Source organism: Xenopus laevis, chromosome 8L, assembly GCF_017654675.1.
Source record: "Xenopus laevis strain J_2021 chromosome 8L, Xenopus_laevis_v10.1, whole genome shotgun sequence".
Classification (NCBI taxonomy): domain Eukaryota; kingdom Metazoa; phylum Chordata; class Amphibia; order Anura; family Pipidae; genus Xenopus; species Xenopus laevis.
In genome coordinates, this window is record NC_054385.1 from 135,258,519 (window position 1) to 135,282,708 (window position 24,190).

Genomic DNA, 24,190 nt, shown 5'->3' on the forward strand with positions numbered 1-24,190 from the left:
GAGTTATACAGACAGGTGAGTTATACAGACAGGTGAGTTATACAGACAGGTGGGTTATACAGACAGGTGAGCTATACAGACAGGTGAGCTATACAGACAGGTGGGTTATACAGACAGGTGAGTTATACAGACAGGTGGGTTATACAGACAGGTGAGTTATACAGACAGGTGAGTTATACAGACAGGTGGGTTATACAGACAGGTGAGTTATACAGACAGGTGAGTTATACAGACAGGTGAGTTATACAGACAGGTGAGTTATACAGACAGGTGAGTTATACAGACAGGTGGGTTATACAGACAGGTGAGCTATACAGACAGGTGAGTTATACAGACAGGTGGGTTATACAGACAGGTGGGCTATACAGACAGGTGGGTTATACAGACAGGTGAGTTATACAGACAGGTGAGGAAGAACCCAATCAATAGATGTTCCCAGTACATAAAGCTTTGCAAAGATACTGCCCCCCTATAGTCACCCCAACATGCTGCCTGTTACACCAACTCCCAGGCCAGGGCACAATATAACTTTCATGAGGCTACTGAGTCTGACATTTGGTGATAGAAGGGGCAAATTGTCTTATTCCCTTTGTCAACCCACCATGGGGCACAAAACATGAGGGGCGGGGGGTGTTGAGAGGCATTTAGTGGTGGTCCCATTGTTCCTGGAGTGTCATGACTGGTCCCCCCATTGTTGTTGTGCCGGGCTGATTAGTGATAGAGCAGGAGTGTGTGAGACGTGAGCCCAGGGTAACTGTCTCTATTTACCCATAAAGAGAATCACGTACCAGAGGCCTCCCCTTCAGACTAGAGGAAAAGAAGTTTCATTTAAAGGAACAGAGTAGGGGGTTCATCACAGTGAGGACAGTGAGGTTGGGGAATGCACTGCCGGGTGATGATTCAGTTAATGACTATAAGAGGGACTTGGATGATTTCTTGGACAGACATAATACAAAGGCTATTGTGATACTAAACTCTATAGTTAGTATAGATATGGGTATATATCATTTATGTGACAGTAGGGAGGGGTGTGTGTATGGGGCTGGGTTTTACTTTGGAGGGGTTGGACTTGATGGACTTTGTCTTTTTTCAACCCAATTTAACTGTGTAACTATGTAACTATGTAACTATATAACTGTATAACTGTATAACTGTATAACTGTGTAAGTCTCTCTTGCTGTAAATGAAATATTTCTGCTCCGTCTTTGCTTGAGCCCAACTCTACTTCCCTATTGGGGTCCCCCCAGGATCAGGGGCCTCAGGCAACATCACAATCCTAGTGAAACCCAATAATATCTTTATGTTGATGCAGCAAGATCTACCCCTGTGCCCCAGAGCTTTCCCTGGTCTCTATCCTCCTGCGTGTCCTCCTGCGTGTCCTCATGCGTGTCCCCCTGCCTGTCCCCCTGCCTGCCCTCCTGCGTGCCCCCTGCGTGCCCTCCTGCCTGTCCCCCTGCGTGCCCTCCTGCGTGTCCCCCTGCCTGTCCCCCTGCGTGTCCTCCTGCGTGTCCTCCCGCGTGTCCCCCTGCGTGTCTTCCTGCCTGTCCCCCTGCCTGTCCCCCTGCGTGTCCTCCTGCCTGTCCCCCTGCCTGTCCCCCTGCCTGCCCTCCTGCGTGCCCCCTGCGTGTCCCCCTGCGTGTCTTCCTGCCTGTCCCCCTGCCTGTCCCCCTGCATGTCCTCCTGCGTGTCCTTCCGCGTGTCCTCCTGCCTGTCCCCTGCCTGTCCCCCTGCATGTCCTCCTGCGTGTCCTTCCGCGTGTCCTCCTGCCTGTCCCCCTGCCTGTCCCCCTGCGTGTCCTCCCGCGTGCCCTCCTGCCTGTCCCCCTGCCTGTCCTCCTGCCTGTCCCCCTGCCTGTCCTCCCGCGTGTCCCCCTGCCTGCCCTCCTGCGTGCCCTCCTGCCTGTCCCCCTGCGTGTCCTCCTGCCTGCCCTCCTGCGTGTCTCTACCCAAGCCCTTATGTCTATACGTCAGTAATGAGACAATATTCCAACACAGCAGAACTATGCTGAGCACAAGCTGAGAGTGTTTATTAAATACCCAGCAGCCTCTCTGGCACAAGCAAAGATGGAGGTGGTGTCCTACAGACAAGTCACATAGAGGAAACAAAAAGCAATGTATAAATGCCACACCCAGGAAGGCTCAGGAATGAGGCAGTTGTGGAAGACTAATTATAATTTAGATTATGAAATTAAAGCAGAGACAAGATGGCTGCCACGTTGTCTTCTTTGGCCCCTGACCGCCATTTTCCTAGGCTTCCTGTGACTCTTTCTAAAGCCAACTGAAAAGATGTGACACCCGACTGAACTGTAACATAAAGCAACACGTGATATTTATCCCCCCCCCCAAAAAACAATATAATAAAACAAAAGGATGGGGGGGGGGGTCACAGACAAATCTACACTTTATACAAATCATTCCCAAATATGGAGAAGGGAGTTCTGGCACCACCCACAAAACACCAGGCTCCTCCCATCTCACAGGATATTTACATTATTATACAAAATCCATCATGGCCGTGTGTAAAGTCACCAGTAGAAAATGAGGGGGAGAGACTCCCCCCGGCTCAGGTCTCCCCCATCAGTCAGTTTTGGGGATGATCTCTGCCCCGTGATGTCTCAGTTGGCTCCGTAGGATCAGGTTCTTGTTTTTTAGATCTTCCACCTGAAAGAAGAGAACGGAGACATTTCATTGGTCTGTTCCCTCTCTGCCCAATGGGGGGCGACAGGACAGGGTTAATGCACATCAGACACATTTCCCTTTATTCTCATTGGCCAATAGGGAGAGGACCTGTATAGGACGAGGGCCAATAGCAGTGGAGAAGAAGTATCACTGTGATTGGTCACAGCTCATGTATATGAGAATATTACATTATAATTGGTACATTAGACCACTGCTGCCCCCTCCCATGTGACTGTCAGACCGATGATGTCACCCCCCCCCCCGATATATGAACATTGATATTGGGCTGATCAGAGGGGGGGGGTACAGTCAGACTGAATCAATGATCATGTGACGGGATTTGTTACCCTCCCCATTGACTCGTCTGCAGCTTTATCAGCTGTGTATGGGGGGGGGGTAACAGTGTCTCTTATATAGAGCCCCTTATTGCTTCTCTCTCATGTCTCACTCACCCCCCCACTTTCACTGCCCCTCCCTCTCCAGTCTCACACGTCTCTGTTGTGCCCCCCCAGACTCCAATCCTAAGTCTCCCCCCGATAACATCACAGACATCAGACAATAGAATAGAAACAACGAGGAGGAGGAAATCAATCAGACGTTTGTACAAGAGACTATGGGGGGTACTACATACGTGTGACTAATACATACGTGTGACTTATACATAAGTGTGACTAATTCATACGTGTGACTAATATATAAGTGTGACTTATTCATACCTGTGACTTATACATACGTGTCACTTATACAAACGTGTCACTTATACATACGTGTGACTTATACATACGTGTGACTATTACATACGTGTGACTATTACATACGTGTGACTTATACATACGTGTGACTAATTTTTTCTACTCTTTCAAACATATATATTTATATTTATATTTGTATGTTCAAATAATTGAAGACCTATATATTTATTTATTTATATTTGAACTAAGGTTTATCCCAGGTAGCCAGTTACTAACTATCAATGAATTAATTATCAGCTACTTATTCTCCAGCATTTTAAGTAAGACTCACACATCTATACAAGGATTTTTGTTTTGTTTGTTCTGATTACAGAAAGGTTTTATATGAAAACGAGGTTTTTACCTTTGGTTGATTGGTTTTACTATAATAATAAAATATGATTGTTTTAACCGAATTACTATATTGCGCCCAGTAGGGGTCGCTATTAACATTTTGTATATAACCTGTCTGTTTGGATCAGGATGTATCCCTATGATTAAGGGAGTGATTCCCGAAACGCGTAGGACGTTGGATCCTTGTTTCAAACTGGAATAAAAGTATATTCCATGCACCGGAGTGCTGTCCTTTTCTTTTTGAGGTCCATGTAATACATACGTGTCACTTATACATACGTGTCACTTATACATACGTGTGACTATTACATACGTGTGACTTATACATACGTGTGACTTATTCATACGTGTCATTTATACATACGTGTCACTTATACATACATGTCACGTATACATACGTGTGACTATTACATACGTGTCACGTATACATACGTGTGACTATTACATACGTGTGACTATTACATACGTGTGACTAATAGATACGTGTCACTTATACATACGTGTCACTTATACATACGTGACTTATACATACGTGTGACTATTACATACGTGTGACTATTACATACGTGTGACTATTACATACGTGTGACTATTACATACGTGTGACTATTACATACGTGTGACTAATACATACGTGTGACTAATACATACGCGTCACTTATACATACGCGTCACTTATACATACGCGTCACTTATACGTACGCGTGACTTATACGTACGCGTGACTATTACGTACGTGTGACTAATACGTACGTGTGACTAATACGTACGTGTGACTTATTCGTACGTGTGACTTATACATACGTGTGACTTATACATACGTGTGACTTATACATACGTGTGACTAATACATACGCGTGACTAATACATACGCGTGACTAATACATACGTGTGACTTATACATACGTGTGACTTATACATACGTGTGACTATTACATACGTGTGGCTTATACATACGTGTGACTATTACATACGTGTGACTATTACATACGTGTGACTATTACATACGTGTGACTATTACATACGTGTGACTATTACATACGTGTCACTTATACATACGTGTCACTTATACATACATGTCACGTATACATACGTGTGACTATTACATACGTGTCACGTATACATACGTGTGACTATTACATACGTGTGACTATTACATACGTGTGACTAATACATACGTGTCACTTATACATACGTGTCACTTATACATACGTGACTTATACATACGTGTGACTATTACATACGTGTGACTATTACATACGTGTGACTATTACATACGTGTGACTAATACATACGCGTGACTAATACATACGCGTCACTTATACATACGCGTCACTTATACATACGCGTCACTTATACGTACGCGTGACTTATACGTACGATGTGACTATTACGTACGTGTGACTAATACGTACGTGTGACTAATACGACATACGCGTCACTTATACATACGCGTCACTTATACGTACGCGTGACTTATACGTACGATGTGACTATTACGTACGTGTGACTAATACGTACGTGTGACTAATACGTACGTGTGACTTATTCGTACGTGTGACTTATACGTACGTGTGACTTATACATACGCGTGACTTATACATACGCGTGACTAATACATACGCGTGACTAATACATACGTGTGACTAATACATACGTGTGACTTATACATACGTGTGACTTATACATACGTGTGACTTATACATACGTGTGACTATTACATACGTGTGACTATTACATACGTGTGACTATTACATACGCGTGACTATTACATACGCGTGACTAATACATACGCGTGACTAATACATACGCGTCACTTATACATACGCGTCACTTATACATACGTGACTTATACATACGTGTGACTTATACATACGTGTCACTTATACATACGCGTGACTAATACATACGCGTGACTAATACATACGTGTGACTATTACATACGTGTGACTAATACATACGTGTGGACTATTACATACGTGTGACTAATACATACGTGTGACTTATACATACGTGTGACTTATACATACGTGTGACTATTACATACGTGTGGCTTATACATACGTGTGACTATTACATACGTGTGACTATTACATACGTGTGATTATTACATACGTGTGACTATTACATTACGTGTCACTTATACATACGTGTCACTTATACATAGTGTCACTTATACATACGTGTCACTTATACATACAGTGACTATTACATACGTGTGACTAATACATACGTGTGACTAATACATACGTGTAACTAATACATAGTGTCACTTATACATACGTGTCACTTATACATACGTGTACTATTACATACGTGTGACTAATACATACGTGTCACTTATACATACGTGTCACTTATACATACATGACTTATACATACGTGTGACTATTACATACGTGTGACTATTACATACGTGTGACTATTACATACGTGTGACTATTATATACGCGTGACTATTACATACGCGTGACTAATACATACGCGTGACTTTTAACATACGTGTGACTTTTACATACGTGTGACTTTTACATACGTGTGACTTTTACATACGTGTGACTTTTACATACGTGTGACTTTTACATACGTGTGACTTTTACATACGTGTGACTTTTACATACGTGTGACTTTTACATACGTGTGATACATTTTACATACGTTGGTGACTTTTACAGTACGTGTGACTTTTAGCATACGTGTGACTTTTTACATACGTGTGACTTTACGGATACGTGTGAGCTTTTACATACGTGTGACTTTATACATACGTAGTGAGCTTTTACATACGTGATGACTTTTACATACGTGTGCACTTTCACATAGCGTGTGATTTTACATACGTTGACTTTTCATAACGTGTGACTTATACATACGTGTGATATACATACGTGTGACCTAAGATACATACGTTTCACTTATACATACGTGTACTTATACATACGTGTCACTTATAATAACGTGTGACTATTACATACGTGTGACTATACATAGTGTGATTATTACATACGTGTGACTATTACATCGTGTTGACTAATACATACGTGTGACTAAACATTAACGTGTCACTTTCATACGTGCTCACATTATACATATCGTGTCACTTCTACTACGTAGTCTTATGAATACGTGGTGACTATTACATACGTGTGGACTAATAGCATACGTTGTGACTAATACATACGGCTCACTTATTACATGTTGTCACTTATACATACGTGTGACTACTTACATAGTGTTAGACTGATTACATACGTGGTGACTATTACATACGTGTGATCTTACATTACGTGTGACTATTAGCATAACGTGTGACTAATACGTGTGACTAATAAGACAGCGTCAACTTTATACATACGCTTCACTTATACATACGTGGTCACTTATACATACGTGGTCATTATACATACGTGTGATATTAGCGTACGCTGTGACTAATACGTACGTGTACGTAATACGTACGTGGTGACTTATTCGTACTGGTGACTTATACATACGTGTCACCTTCATACGTGTGATTGTATACATAACGTGTGTTATACATACGTGTGACTTATACATACGTTGTGACTTATTAAATACGTGTGATATACATACGTGTGACTATTACATACGTGTGACTTATCATACGTTGATTATTCATACGTGTGGCTAATAAATACTGTGACTAATACATGCGTGTGACATTCAATGTGTGACTTATTCATACGTGGTGACTTATTCATACGGGTGCAATTATTCATACGTGTCACTTATAGCATACTGTCACTTATCTACGTGTCACTTATACATACGTGTGACTAATACATACGTGTGACTAACTACATACGTTGACTGAATAAATACGTGTACCTTATACATCCGTGTCGACTACATACATACGTGTCCTTAGACATACGTGTTGACTATTAAATATGGTGACTCCTTACAACGTGTGACTATTACATACTGTTGACTCAATTAGCATACGTGTGACTAACATACGTGTGACTTCACATACGTGTGACTTTTTACATACGTGTGACTATTAACATACGTGTGGTTATACATACGTGTGAATATTCATACGTGTGACATATTAATACGTTGTGACTATTACATACGTGTCGCTATTACTACGTGTGACTATACTAGTGTCATCTTATCCAATAAACGTGTCACTTATACATACGTGTCACTTATAATACGTGTCACGTATAATACGTGTCACGTATATCATACGTGTGACATTCACATACGTGTACGTATACATACGGTGTGAAACTATTTACATAGGGGCGTGTGACTAATAATACCGTGTCAACTCTATGACATACGTGTCACTTTATAGCATACGTGTCCTTAAACATACGTGTGACTATTACATACGTGTGAACTAATCATACTTGTAACTAATTACATACGTGTCACTTATACATACGTGTCACTTATACATACGTGGACTTATACATACGGCTGTGACTATACAGTACGTGTGACTATTACATACCGTGTGCTATTACCATACGTGTGATATTGACATACGTGTGACTATTACATACGTGTGGACTAATACATACGCGTCACTTATACATATCGCTTCAACTTAATACATCACGCCTCGCTCAACTTATACTATACGTTGATTATTACGTACGTGTTGACTAATCACGTACGTGTGACTAATAACGTACGTGTGACTAATACGTACGGTGTGACTTATACCAACGTGTGATTATACATACGTGTGACTTATACTACGTGACTTATAATACGTGTGGACCTTTTCACTACGATGTCATTTATGAATATGTGTCACTTATACTATCGTGTACTTAATACATGACCGTGTGACTTATACTAGTTGACTATTACATACGTGTGACTTATTCATACGTGTGACTAATACATACGTGTGACTAATACATACGTGTGACATTCATACGTGTGACTTATTCATACGTGTGACTTATTCATACGTGTGACTTATACATACGTGTCACTTATACATACGTGTCACTTATACATACGTGTCACTTATACATACGTGTCACTTATACATACGTGTCACTTTATCATACACGTGTGACTTATACCTACGCGTGAATATAACATGACAGGTGACTAATACATAGCGTGAACTATACATCCGCGTGACTATTCATGTTATGCAATTCTCTGTCGGCTGCTGATAATATCTCTGTAGTTGCTGATTTGATGATTAATCAGTGGAGACGTCGGACATAACGTAGCGTACGATTACATCGCGGGGCAGAACAATCGGCTCATCTCTTACTACTTAATTTCATCTGAATGGTCAGTGGAAGTCTGGAGAGGGGCGATCCAATCAATCACGTAAGTCGATCTTTGCTGTCTATGGGCAGCCTTTATACTCATTTTCCACTTGACATGGACATAGCCCAGAGTATTTTATGAAGAATGAATATATCCATAGTCAGTGGCCTTATTATCAGAATTCGAGCCACATTATGGGAAATCAGGCTAAGTGATTGGTTGTTTTAACATTAAAGGGATTGCTGCCATGATTTTAATATGATGGTCGTTTTTATTTCTCAATGACCTGTTTACAACTGCAAATAATTCACTGTACAATATCGTAAATGTCATTCTGAAGCAGCAAGTGTATTTAGTTGTATATTGGTGCGTAGGGTGATCTGCAGTCAAATTTGGCCTGGTAGTGATAATTTCAGAAGAGCCAGCACTTTAGGACTGGGAAGCTCTTTTCTGGCAGCACCTGTTGTTTTCCTTATCATTAACTGAATGTGTTCAGCTGGGAACATGGATTACTATGAGTGTTGTTCTTAGATCTACAGGCAGTTGTTTCTATGTTGTGTTAGGGAGCTGCTATCTGGTTTCTTCCATTGTTCGTTGTTAGGCTGCTGGGGGAGGGAGGGGGTGATAGTTCAGTCAACTTGCCACGTACAGCAGTAAGAGGTGATTGAAGTTTAGTCAGAGCACTAGTCAACTATTGACTTGGGGAGCTGGGAAATTGAACAACAACTGCTCTATCGCCCCATGTCAGATTTCAAAATTGAATCATAAAAAAATCTGTTTGCTCTTTTGAGAAATGGATATTCAGTGCAGGAATTCTGCTGGATCAGCACTATTAACTGATTCCTTTGAAAAATGTTTTTCCCATGACAGGTATCCTTTTAAGGCGTCTATTGGTTCCACTTTGTACATAAAACACAAGGATATGTTAACTGTCATTTTATGGGAAGACTTATGCATATAAAGTATGCAGAATATTCGCGATGCCATTGCGGAAGAAACACAGATAGCTGCCTTTTCTGCAGTTTCAAAGTAACACAAATAAAGGTAGATGAGGTTGAGAAGACTATTCATTCAACCATCAAACAATCATTTGTTGTGTAAGTGAAAGAAGCCAAACTGATTGCTGATCGCAGGAGGAAGGTGAATTGGATACAATAGTGCTCATTTTCCGGCGATACTGCTGAGAAATGTATCGAACTAGAAGTGTACAACTTACTACCGTCCCCATACTTAAATGAATCTGCTACACTCTCACAGGAATACTTAACAGTCCAGGCCCACGCCTCTCATAGGTAATGATACAGTCCAGCCTCCTCCACAGGGTAAAGGGTCCAGGCCCCTCATACAGTAAATTAAAGCTGCCGCATAGGGCCCGGAAAACTCTCAACACGGAAATACAGTACCCAGGGCCCCACCTTCTCACCGGATAATGTCCAGGTCCCAACGCCTCGTTCGAGCAGTAATAAGCGGCCGGCTCCACACTGCTCACAGGACTGATACAGTCAGGCACACCTCTCACAGTAATAAAGCCTGCCCAGCGCCGAAACTCTCACAGAATAACTCAAGTCTAGGCCCACCCTCTCACAGGGAAATAATACGTCCAGGCCAGCCTCTCACAGTAATAAAGCCTGCCCCAGGCCACCTCTTCACAGTAATAATACAGCAGAGTTCACTTTTCACAGAATAAACTACAGTTCCAGGCCCACCCTCTCAAAGTAAATAGAGCTGCCCAGGCTGAAACTCTCACAGAATTGATATCAAGTCCAAGACCCGCACCCTCTCACAGGAATAATACAGTGCAGGCCCCGACCCTTCTTCCAGGAATACGATACAGTCAGGCCCACCTCTTCACAGTAATAAAGCTGCCCACGGCCCGACACTCTTCACAGGAAATGATACAGTCCAGCGCTACACCCTCACTCGCAGTAATAAAGCTTGCGCCGAGGCTGCCCAACACTCTACAGAAGGATCACCAGTCCAGGCCATCACCCTCGATTCACCGTAGATACATACCAAGCAGAGTTCAACACCCTTTTCCAGGAACTAATACAGTCCAGCCCGCACCCTCTCAATAAGTAGCTGCAGGCCCGAAACTTTCACAGGAATGATACAGTCCAAGACCACCAACCCTTCTCACGGAAATAGATACACGTCCAGGCCCACCCTCTCACAGGAAATAAATACAGTCCAGGCCCACCCTCACAGTAATAACGCTGCCAGCTCACACTCTCAACAGGAAATCATACAGTCCAGGTCCCACCCTCTCACAGTAATCAAAGCGCCCGGCCCACCCTCTCACTAGTAATAATAAAATGGAGAGTTCAGAACCTTTTTCACAGGAATAATATACAGTTACCAGGCCCCACGCCTCTCACCAGGAATAGGCTGATCCAGGGCTGAAACTCTCAGCGGCATGATACAGTGCAGAACCCACCCCTCTCACAGGAATAATACAGTCCCGGCCCCACGCCTCGTCAAGGAATATCAGATCCGAGGCCCCACCCTCTCGCACAGTTAATAAGCCTGCCCAGCGCCCACACTCTCACAGGAATCATCAGTCAGGTCCACCTCCTCACAGTGTAATAAAGGCCGCCCAGCCCACACCTCACAGTATAAATACAGAAAGTTCACACCTTTTCACAGGAATAATACAGTTCAGGCCCCACCCTCTCACAGTAATAAAGCTGCCCAGGCCTGAAACTCTCACAGGAATGATACAGTGCAGACCCACCTAAACAGGCTATTACAAGTCCAGGCCCACTCTCACAGGAATAATACAGTCCAGGTCCCACCCTCTCACAGTAATAAAGCTGCCAGGCCACGACACTCTCACAGGAATGATACAGTCCAGACCCCACCATCTCATAGGAATACTACAGTCCAGGCCCCTCCCTCTCACAGGAATAATACAGTCCAGGATTACCTGCTGCCTGAGCACGTCATTGTCCATGTGCAATTGGTCCAGGGTTTGCAGTTCCTCTGAGAGGCGCAGGTTACTCTGTCGCAGCTCCTGGATATAGTCACAGGCCTTGGACAAAATTCCGCCTTTGCTCTGTCAGGAATATACAAACAAACCCTCAGTCCCTTGTGTAGGTTCCATTCCCTGGCCCACTCTCGTGTTGCAAACAGCTAAAGAGGGATTCTTGCCCTTTAAACCCATGCCAACTCATCAGACGTGTAATGTTACCCATCTGGAAAGCAGCAGAGCTTTTGGCATGGGACTAATAGCCACTTACCTGCCCGGATTTGGTGCTCTCCATAGAGCAGTCAGGGATGATTTTAGAGAGCTGAACGATCCAGTTGTTGATTTTATCCCGACGGCGCCGTTCCACTAAATATAAATACGATGTAACCAATAAGAGCAGAGACAGGCTGGCGGATTAGGCACCATATTTGTACAGGGTATGATAGTATACTCACAGGGAGGAGAGAGTAACAACACTCAGCCATTACTCACAGGGAGGAGAGAGTAACAACACTCAGCCATTACTCACAGGGAGGAGAGAGTAACAACACTCAGCCATTACTCACAGGGAGGAGAGAGTAACAACACTCAGCCATTACTCACAGGGAGGAGAGAGTAACAACACTCAGCCATTACTCACAGGGAGGAGAGTAACAAAACTCAGAGGAGAGAGAGTAACAACACTCAGCCATTACTCACAGGGAGGAGACAGTAACAACACTCAGACATTACTCACAGGGAGGAGAGAGTAACAACACTCAGACATTACTCACAGGGAGGAGAGAGTAACAACACTCAGCCATTACTCACAGGGAGGAGAGAGTAACACCACTCAGCCATTACTCACAGGGAGGAGACAGTAACACCACTCAGCCATTACTCACAGGGAGGAGAGAGTAACACCACTCAGCCATTACTCACAGGGAGGAGAGAGTAACACCACTCAGCCATTACTCACAGGGAGGAGAGAGTAACAACACTCAGCTATTACTCACAGGGAGGAGAGAGTAACAACACTCAGCTATTACTCACAGGGAGGAGAGAGTAACAACACTCAGACATTACTCACAGGGAAGAGAGAGTAACAACACTCAGTCATTACTCACAGGGAGGAGAGAGTAACAACACTCAGCCATTACTCACAGGGAGGAGAGAGTAACAACACTCAGCTATTACTCACAGGGAGGAGACAGTAACAACACTCAGCCATTACTCACAGGGAGGAGAGAGTAACAACACTCAGCTATTACTCACAGGGAGGAGAGAGTAACAACACTCAGACATTACTCACAGGGAGGAGAGAGTAACAACACTCAGCCATTACTCACAGGGAGGAGAGAGTAACACCACTCAGCCATTACTCACAGGGAGGAGAGCAGTAACAACACTCAGTCATTACTCACAGCAGAGTCAGTGTATACAATGAGTGGTGTTCGTCCCACAGAGGGACAGGAGTAGAGATATGGTAGGTGAAGACAGATACACACAGGTTCACTTACCCTCATTGTGCTGCGCTCGCCTTTTGTCATCTCTAGTAGTCTGTGGGCCATCGGACTTTCTGTGGAAACAAGGGAATGGGAGCCATAGTGAAGGTGCAGAAAGCAGCCTGTTAATACTCAAGCCATTCCCAGCATGCACTGCACACTGTACTCCTGATAAGCGTATGCTCCCAGTGTCTATACTGAGGCTGGATATAGAAACCCTGCCAATAGTTCTGCCCCATGTCTACAACACTGGGGTTTAGAATAAGCCCCTGATAATCCTATTCCCCCCTGTGCCCATTATATTGTCTTCTTATAATGAAACACTAAGGTCCTGGGACACACAATCACTGCTCTCCTCCTTCTGTATCAAGTACAGCTTATGGTCATGTATAGAGTGTGAGCCCCACGTACAGCTACGTATAGCGACTATATTACGTATAGAGACTACATTACGTATAGTGACCATATTATGTATAGAGACTATATATTACTTATAGCGACCATATTATGTATAGAGACTATATATTACGTATAGCGACCATATTATGTATAGAGACTATATATTACGTATAGAGATTACATTACGTATAGCGACCATATTACGTATAGAGATTACATTACATTTAGCGACCATATTATGTATAGAGACTATATATTACGTATAGAGACTACATTACGTATAGCGACCATATTATGTATAGAGACTATATATTACGTATAGAGATTACATTACGTATAGTGACCATATTATGTATAGAGACTATATTAGGACTAGAGACTGAGAGGTCCCATGGAATAAGGGGAGGGATACTTACGGAGAATATGGATGAGTTCTGGGTGCTATGGACCTCTGGGAGCCCGCCTGTAGAACATCTTGTGGTGACATCATCACATAGAACTGACCTATAAGGGAAAAGAAAAACGCTAGAGTCCTGGTACTACTATTGGTTGTAGCTCATCCAAGTACTAGTTAACTACTGCTCAGCAGGGTGAGGGGAAATGGGGGACACAATAATGAATTTAGGGGAATGGGGGGGGGTTAGCAGAAGTAAAATCTAAAGTTAGACTTGGGGGTAAGGTGTGTAACGTAGCACATAGATACAGGGAGCAGCCTCTCAGTAGGGCTGGTGGGATGAATACAGTGAAGGAATCGAGGGGAGAGTGAAAGGGAACAGAAGAGCCATGTTTTAGATGGGGGGGGCGGCGATACAGGGCCATTGTGGTGGAACAGTATGAAACACAGAAACATGAAGAAGTTCTACACACTGGGGCCACTCTAGAGAGAGAGCAGTAGTACATGAAGTGATAGAGAGAGAGAGCAGTAGTACATGAAGTGGTAGAGAGAGAGCAGTAGTACATGAAGTGATAGAGAAGAGAGCAGTAGTACATGAAGTGGTAGAGAGAGAGCAGTAGTACATGAAGTGGTAGAGAGAGAGAGCAGTAGTACATGAAGTGGTAGAGAGAGAGAGAGCAGTAGTACATGAAGTGGTAGAGAGAGAGCAGTAGTACATGAAGTGGTAGAGAGAGAGAGCAGTAGTACATGAAGTGGTAGAGAGAGAGCAGTAGTACATGAAGTGGTAGAGAGAGAGAGCAGTAGTACATGAAGTGATAGAGAGTGTAGAGGAGAGAGCAGTAGTACATGAAGTGGTAGAGAGAGAGCAGTAGTACATGAAGTGGTAGAGAGAGAGCAGTAGTACATGAAGTGGTAGAGAGAGAGAGCAGTAGTACATGAAGTGGTAGAGAGAGAGAGCAGTAGTACATGAAGTGGTAGAGAGAGAGAGAGCAGTAGTACATGAAGTGGTAGAGAGAGAGCAGTAGTACATGAAGTGGTAGAGAGAGAGCAGTAGTACATGAAGTGATAGAGAGTGTAGAGAGAGAGAGCAGTAGTACATGAAGTGGTAGATAGAGAGAGCAGTAGTACATGAAGTGGTAGAGAGAGAGCAGTAGTACATGAAGTGATAGAGAGAGAGAGCAGTAGTACATGAAGTGGTAGATGAGAGAGAGAGCAGTAGTACATGAAGTGGTAGAGAGAGAGCAGTAGTACATGAAGTGGTAGAGAGAGAGCAGTAGTACATGAAGTGGTAGAGAGAGCAGCAGTAGTACATGAAGTGGTAGAGAGAGAGAGCAGTAGTACATGAAGTGGTAGAGAGAGAGCAGTAGTACATGAAGTGGTAGAGAGAGAGCAGTAGTACATGAAGTGGTAGAGAGAGAGCAGTAGTACATGAAGTGATAGAGAGAGAGAGAGCAGTAGTACATGAAGTGGTAGAGAGAGAGCAGTAGTACATGAAGTGGTGAGAATGAGAGCAAGTTTTAAAAGTAAACATGAAGTGGTAAGAGAGAGAGGCAGTAGTACATGAAAGTGGTAGAGAGAGGCAGTAGTTACATGAAGTGATAAGAGAGAGAGCAGTAGTACATGAATGTGGTAGAGAGAGAGAGCAGTAGTACATGAATGGTAGAGAGAGAGAGCAGTAGTACATTGAATGGTAGAGAGAGAAGCAGTAGTAGCATGAGTGGTAGACAAGAGGAGCAGTAGTAAACATGAAGTGGTAGAGAGAGAGCAGTAGTAGTAATATACCTGTGCCCTGTGGACCGGCCCTGTCCTATGAGAGTGTCAGTGGTGTGGGTGGTCACTACAGTGGAAGTGCTGGAGTCTGTGACTGAGGTGGGAAGAGTAGGTGTAGTGAGATCTCTGGCCCCGACCCTTCAGTCTCTCCGGTATCATCGCTGGTGATGCCCTGGATCACAGCCTGCAATAGCAAGCACAGTTATTATATTGGGGTGGGGGGTCCCTACAGCAAGAAAAGTGGGACTCACCTTGGCTGCATGTTGGGTTGGCCGGGAAGCACTAATAGCCCGCGGTGCCCTCTTGTCCTGCCCATCCTGCTGCCCCTCTGCCACCTGTAATAACTGCGATACATCACCTGGAAGAGACACACTGGGGGTTACAGAGAGTGTAACGGGGGTCACACAATGGCAGCAACATAGGAAAGTCCTACCTGTGTCCCCCCATTCTCCGTGCGGAACACGTATTTCACATTGGGATCAGAGAAAGTGGCAGCTGATTGGATACTGGCGATCGCTACACTGGTGGGATCTTCCCCTGTTGCTACGGCTCCTGGTTTAGATATAAAGATCCATCACTTGTATAAACATCATGTCCTGCAAGTCACATGTGTTACACCCCACATACTACATATGATTGTCACACGCTACTTACATGGGACCTCACAACCCACTGGGTCACAGCCAATATCACTCATTGCTTCCAAACAGGGGGGTGAGAGTTACCCAAATCTGCTCCTGTCACTTATACACAAGGCTGATAGAACGGTCTATTTATGGGGTGCAAAGGGTTATACCATTTAGACTACATCGCCCCAATAATTGGTAAAACCGTTAGGTGTGAACCAATGAGACGGGTCAGTAGATGGGCCAATCAGATGGTTAAATGAATGATCAGCTGGCACCTTGTATTGGGAAGGGTGGGGCTTAAAGTTAAAGGAACAGCCAGACAAGGGTTAATATATATGTGTGTGATCTTATAAGATACAAGTCTGCTCACATCATTAACCATTCATGGGTGAATCGCTGATCAGATCATTAAATAAACGTATGGCCCCTTTAGTGACTGGACAAGATGCAGTCATGTGACCTACAGACTGGGCTAATTACAATAACTGCCCGGCCCCTTCTCCTCACCTTCCTGCACCCGCACATTTCCTTCTTCATTATCTGACACTTTCTGCTGCCTGAGAATCATAAAGAGAAGACTTACTGGCAAGAGAGGATCAGGCTACAAGCTCAGTAATGCACAAGAGCTGACAATCTCACCCCTTCATCGCTCTGTCTACTTCTACATCAGAAGTGCCGCCTCTAACCTCCTGCTTCCTCCTAAATTGGGAAAAGAGTAAATGATTGGCCCACGCACCAACTGCCACATATTCTACATGGAGGGGGGAGGAGACTGAGGAGGAGGCAGGTGGGATAGAGAGGAGAGAAGCACAGGAGATAATGAGGAGAAGTAGACAAATAAGAGGAGAGAAGCACAGGGGATAATGAGGAGAAGTAGACAAATAGAGAAGAGAAACAGCACAAGGAGATAATGAAGGAGAAGAAGTAAGACAAATAAGAGGAGAGAAGCCACAAGGAGATAATGAGGAGAAGAAGTAGACAAATAAGAGGAGAGAAGCACAGGGGATAATGAGGAGAAGTAGACAATAAGAGGAGAAGCAACAGGATAAATAGGAGAAGTAAGACAAATAAGAGGAGAAGCACAGGGGATTAAATGAGGAGAAGTAGCAAATAAGAGGAAGAGAAGCAGGGGATAATGAGGAGAAGTAGACAAAATAAAGGGAGAAGCAACAGGAGGATAATGAGAAGAAGAAGTAGACATAAGAGGAGAGAAGCACAGGGGATAATGAGAAAGAAGAAGTAGACAATAAGAGGAGAGAGCACAGGAGAATTAATGAGGAGAATAGATCAAATAAGAGGTAGAGAAGCACAGGAGATAGAAGGAAAGTTAGACAAAATAAGAGGGAGAGACAGGGGATAATGAGGAGAGTAGACAAATAAGAGGAGAGAAGCACAGGGGATAATGAGGGTAAGAAGTAGACAATAAGAGGGAGAAGCACGAGGAGATAATGAGGAGAGAAGTAGACAAAATTAAGAGGAGAGAAGCACAGGGGATAAATGAGGAGACAGAAGTTAGAGCAAATAAGAGAGAGAAGCCAGCAGGAGATAATGAAGAGAAGTAGACAAATTAAGAAGGAGAGAAGCACAGGGGATAAATGAGGAGAAGTAGACACATAAGAGGAGAGAAGCGCACAGGAGATAATGAAGGAGAAGAAGTAGACAAATAAGAAGGAGAGAAGCACAGGGGGATAATGAGGAGAAAGAAGTAGAGACAAATAAGAGGAGAGAAGGCACAGGGGATAATGAGGAGGAAAGAAGTTTAAGACAAATGAGGAGAGAAGCAGCAGGAGATAAATGAGGAGAACGTAGACAAATAAAGGAGAGAAGCACAGGAGATAATGAGGAGAAGTAGACAAATACGAGGAGAGAAGCAGCAGGGGATAATGAGGAGAAGTAGACAAATAAGAGGAGAGAAGCACAGGAGATTAATGAGGAGAAGAAGTAGACAAATAAGAGGGGAAGAGAAGCACAGGGGATAATGAGGAGACAGAAGTAAGACAAATAAGAGGGAGAAGGCCACAGGGGATAATGAGGTAGAAGTAGACAAATAAGAGAGAAGAAGCACAGGGGATAATGAGGAAGAAGAAGTAGACAAAATAAGAGGAGAGAAAGCACAGGGGATAATGAGGAGAAGAAGTAGACAAATAAGAGGGAGAAAGCACAGGGGATAATGAGGAGAAGAAGTAGACAAATAAGAAGGAGAGAGCAGCAGGGATAATGAGGAGAGAAGTAGACAAATAAGAGGAGAGAAGCACAGGGTAATGAGGAGAAGAAGTAGACAATAAGAGGAGAGAAGCACAGGAAGATCATGAGGAGAAGTAGACCAAATAAGAGGAGAGAGCACAGGGAATAATGAGAAGAAGTAGACAAATAAGAGGAGATGAAGCACAGGAGATAATGAGGAGAAGAAGTAGACAAATAAGAGGAGAGAAGCACCAGGGGATAATGAGGAGAAGAAGTAGACAAAATAAAGAAGGGAGAAGCACAGGGATAGATGAGGAGAAGTAGACAAATAAGAGGGAGAAGCACAGGGGATAATGAGTGAGAAGTAAGACAAATAAGAGGAGAGAAAGCACAGGGGAATAATGAGGAGAAGTAGACCAAATAAGAGGGAGACACAGGGGATAATGAGAAGAAGAAGTAGACAAATAAGAGGAGAGAAAGCACAGGGATAAATGAGAAGAAGAAGTAGACAAATACAGAGGAGAGAAGGCACAGGAGATAATGAGGAGAAGTAGACAAATAAGAGGAGGAAGCAACAGGAGATAATGAGGAGAAGTAGATACAAATAAGAGGGAGAAGCACAGGGGATAACTGAGGAGAAGTGACAAATAGAGGAGAGAAGCACAGGGGATAATGAGGAGAAAGAAGTAGACAAATAAGAGCGGAGAAGCACACGGAGATAATGAAAGGAGAAGAAGTAGACAAATAAGAGGAGAGAAGACAGGGGATAATGAGGAGAAGAAGTAGACAAATAGAGGAGAGAAGCACAGGAGACTAATGAGGAGAAGTAGACAAATAGAGGAGAGAAGCACAGGGATAATGAGGAGAAGTAGACAATAAGAGGAGAGAAGCAGCAGGAGATAATGAGGAGAAGAAGTAGACAAATAAGAAGGAGAGAAAGTGCACAGGGGATAATGAGGAGAAGAAGTAGACAAATAAGAGGAGAGAAAGCAACAGGGGATAATGAGTGAGAAAGAAGTAGACAAAATAAGAGGAGAGAAGCAACAGGAGATAATGAGGAGAAGTAGAAACAAATAAGAGGAGAGAAGCACAGGAGATAATGAGGAGAATTTAGACAAATAAGAAAGGGAGAGAAGCACAGGGGAATAATGAGGAGAAGTAGACAAATAAGAAGGAGAGAGCACAGGAGAATAATGAGGAGAAGAAGTAGACAAATAAGGAGAGAAGCACAGGGGATAATGAAGGGAGAAGAAGTAAGCAAATAAGAGGGAGAAGCAACAGGGGGATAATGAGGAGAAGTAGACAAATTAAGAAGGAGCAGAAGCACAGGGGATAATGAAGGAGAAGAGTAGCAAATACGAGGAGAGAAGCACAGGGGATAATGAGGTTAGATAGAAGTAGACAAAGAAATAAGAGGGAGACAGCACAGGGGATCAATGAGGAGAAAGAAGTAGACAAATAAGAGGAGAGAAAGCACGGGGATATGAGGAGAAGAAGTAGACAAATAAGAGGAGAGAAGCACAGGGGATAATGAGGAGAAGAAGTAGACAAATAAGAGGAGAGAAGCACAGGAGATAATGAGGAGAAGTAGACAAATAAGAGGAGAGAAGCACAGGGGATAATGAGGAGAAGTAGACAAATAAGAGGAGAGAAGCACAGGAGATAATGAGGAGAAGAAGTAGACAAATAAGAGGAGAGAAGCACAGGGGATAATGAGGAGAAGAAGTAGACAAATAAGAGGGAGAAGCACAGGGGATAATGAGGAGAAGTAGACAAATAAGAGGAGAGAAGCACAGGGGATAATGAGGAAGAGAAGTTAGACAAATAAGAGGAGAGAAGCACAGGGGATAATGGGAGAAGAAAGTAGAAAATTAAGAGGGAGCAGCACAGGGGAATAATAGGAGAGAAGTTAGAACAAATAAGAGGAGAGAAGCACAGGGGATAATGAGGCAGAAAGAAGTAGACAAATAAGAAGAGAGACAGCACAGGGGATAATGAGGAGAAGAAGTAGACAAATAAGAGGAGAGAAGCACAGGGGAAATGAGGGAGAAAGACAGTAGACAAATACAGAGGAGAGAAGCACAGGGGATAATGAAGAGAAGAAGTAGACAAATAAAGAGGAAGAGAAGCACAGGGGATAATGAGGAGAAGAAGTAGACAAATAAGAGGAGAGAAGCACAGGGGATAATGAGGAGAAGAAGTAGACAAATAAGAGGAGAGAAGCACAGGGGAATAATTGAGGAGAATAAGACAAATAAGAGGAGAGAAGCACAGGGGAATAATGAGGAGGAAGTAGACAAATAAGAGTGAAGAAGCAAAGGGGATAATTAGGAGAAGTAGACAAATAAGAGGAGAGAAGCACAGGGATAATGAGGAGAAGTTAGACAAATAAGAGGAGAGAACAGCAGGGGATAATGAAGGAGAGAAGTAGACAAATAAGGGAGAGAAGACACAGGGGATAATGAGGAGAAGTAGACAAATAAGAGGAGAAGAAGCACAGGGGATTAATGAAGAGAAGAGTAGACAAATAAGAAGGAGAGAAACCGGCAACAGGGGATAATGAGGAGAAGAAGTAGACAAATAAGAGGAGAGAAGCAGCAGGGGATAATGAGGAGAAGAAGTAGACAAATAAGAGGAGACGAAGCACAGGGGATAATGAGGAGAAGAAGTAGAACAAATAAGAGAGAGAAGACAGGAGATAATGAGGAGAAGTAGACAAATAAAAGGGAGAAGCACAGGGGAATCATGAGGAGAAGTAGACAAATAAGAAGGAGAGAAGCACAGGGGATAATGATGGAGAAGAAGTAAGACAAAATAAGAGGAGAAGCACAGGAGATAATGAGGAGAAGAAGTCAGACAAATAAGAGGAAGAGAGCACAGGGGATTAATGAGGAGAAGAAGTCAGACAAATAAGAGGAGAAGAGCCACAGGAGAATAATGAGGAGAAGTAGACAATAAGAAGGAGAGAAAGCACAGGGGATAATGAGGAGTAAGTAGACAAATAAGAGGAGAGAAAGCAAAGGAGATAATGAGGAGAAGAAGTAGACAAAATAAGAGGAGAGAAGCAACAGGGGATAATGAGGAGAAAGAAGTAGAAAATAAGAGGGAGAAGCACAGGGGATAATGAGGAGAAGTAGACACAATAAGAGGAGGAAGCACAGGGGATAATGAGGAGAAGAAGTAGACAAATAAGAGGAGAAGAAGCACAGGGGCATAATGAGGAGAAGAGTAGACAAATAAGAGGGAGAACACAGGGGATAATGAGGAAGAAGAAGTAGAACAAATAAGAGGAGAGAAGCACAGGGGATAATGAGGAGAGAAGTAGACAAATAAGAAGAGAGAAGCACAGGAAATGAGGAGAAGAAGTAGACAAATAAGAGGAGAGAAGCACAGGGGATAATGGGAAGAAGTAAACAATAAGAGGAGAGAAGCGACAGGGGATATGAAAGAGAAGAAGTGAAAAATAAGAGGAGAGAAGCACAAGGGGATAATGAGGAGAAGAAGTAGACAAATAAGAGGAGAGAAGCACAGGGGATAATGAGGAGAAGAAGTAGAACAAATAAGAGGAGAGAAGCACAGGGATAATGAGGAGAAGTAGAAGCAAATAAGAGGAGAGAAGCACAGGGGATAATGAGGAGAAGTAGACAAATAAGAGGAGAGAAGCACAGGGGATAATGAGGAGAAGTAGACAAATAAGAGGAGAGAAGCACAGGGGATAATGAGGAGAAGTAGACAAATAAGAGGAGAGAAGCACAGGGGATAATGAGGAGAAGAAGTAGACAAATAAGAGGAGAGAAGCACAGGGGATAATGAGGAGAAGTAGAACAAATAGAGGAGAGAAGCACAGGGGATAATGAAGAGAAGAAGTAGAGCAAATAAGAGGAGAGAAGCACTGGGGTAATGAGGAGAGAAGTAGACAATAAGAGGAGAGAAGCAACAGGGGATAATGAGGAGTAAGAAGTAGACAAATAAAGAGGAGAGAAGCAACAGGGGATAATGAGGAAGAAAGTAGACAAATAAGAGGAGAGAAGCCACAGGGGATAATGAGGAGAGTAAAAGAACAAATAAGAGGAGAGAAGCACAGGGGATAATGAGGAGAAGTAGACAAATAAGAGGAGAGAAGCAGCAGGGCGATAATGAGGAGAAGTAGACAAATAAGACGGAGAGAAGCACAGGGGATAATGAGGAAAGTAAGGTAGACAAATAAAGAGGAGAGAAGCACAGGGGATAATGAGGAGAAGTAGACAAATAAGAGGAGAGAGCATCAAGGGGATAATGAGGAGAAGTAGACAAATAAGAGGAGAGAAGCACAGGAGATAATGAGGAGAAGTAGACAAATAATTAGGAGAAGAAAGCACAGGGGATAATGAGGAGAAGTAAGACAAATAGAGAGAGAAAGCACAGGGGATATATGAGGAGAAGAAGTAGACAAATAAGAGGGAGAAGCACAGGGGATAATGAGGAGAAGTAGACAAATAAGAGGAGAGAAGCAAGGGATAATGAGGATGAAGTAGAACAAATAAGAGGAGAGAAAGCACGGGGATAATGAAGGAGAAGTAGACAAATAAGAGGAGAGAAGCACAGGAGATTAATGAGGAGAGAAGTAGAGCAAATAAGAGGAGAAGAAGCACAGGGGATAATGAGGAGAAGAAGTAGACAAATAAGAGAGAGAAGCACAGGGGATAATGAGGAGAAGAAGTAGACAAATAAGAGGAGAGAAGCACAGGGGATAATGAGGAGAAGAAGTAGACAAATAAGAGGAGAGAAGCACAGGGGATAATGAGGAGGAGAAGTGACAAATAAGACGGAGAGAAGCACACGGGGATAATGAGGAGAAGAAGTAGACAATAAGAGGAAGGAGAAAGCAAGGGGATAAATGAGGAGAAGAAGTAGACAAATAAGAGGAGAGAAGCAACCAGGGGATAATGAGGAGAAGACGTAGACAAATAAGAGGAGAGACAGCACAGGGGATAATGAGGAGAAGAAGTAGACAATAAGAGGAGAGAAGCACAGGGATAATGAGGAGTGAGAAGTAGACAAATAAGGGAGAAGAAGCACAGGGGATAAATGAGGAGGAGAAGTAGACAAATTAGAGGAGAGAAGCACAGGGGATAGATGAGGAGGAGAAGTAGACAAATTAAGAGGAGAGAAGCACAGGGGATAATGAGGAGAAGAAGTAGACAAATAAGAGGAGAGAAGCACAGGGGATAATGAGGAGAAGAAGTAGACAAATAAGAGGGAGAAGCACAGGGGATAATGAGGAGAAAGAAGTAGAACAAATTAAAGAGGAAGAGAAGGCACAGGGGATAATGAGGAGAAAGAAGTAGACAA

General features: G+C 43.2%; 1 protein-coding gene across 1 annotated transcript in view; it reads right to left on the minus strand.

Annotated features, from left to right (window-relative positions):
• Window positions 1-2,000: 2,000 nt before the first annotated feature.
• LOC108699494 (upstream stimulatory factor 1) overlaps window positions 2,001-24,190 on the minus strand; it is a 36,361-nt gene continuing 14,171 nt past the window's right edge. Inside the window, 11 exon segments of the mRNA XM_041573876.1 lie at window positions 2,001-2,660; window positions 11,958-12,086; window positions 12,271-12,365; window positions 13,499-13,557; window positions 14,299-14,415; window positions 16,065-16,138; window positions 16,141-16,230; window positions 16,298-16,390; window positions 16,465-16,598; window positions 17,183-17,232; window positions 17,315-17,374. Of these exon segments, the coding sequence (XP_041429810.1) occupies window positions 2,577-2,660; window positions 11,958-12,086; window positions 12,271-12,365; window positions 13,499-13,557; window positions 14,299-14,415; window positions 16,065-16,138; window positions 16,141-16,230; window positions 16,298-16,390; window positions 16,465-16,598; window positions 17,183-17,232; window positions 17,315-17,322 (933 nt within the window). The 5' untranslated portion in view covers window positions 17,323-17,374 and the 3' untranslated portion in view covers window positions 2,001-2,576.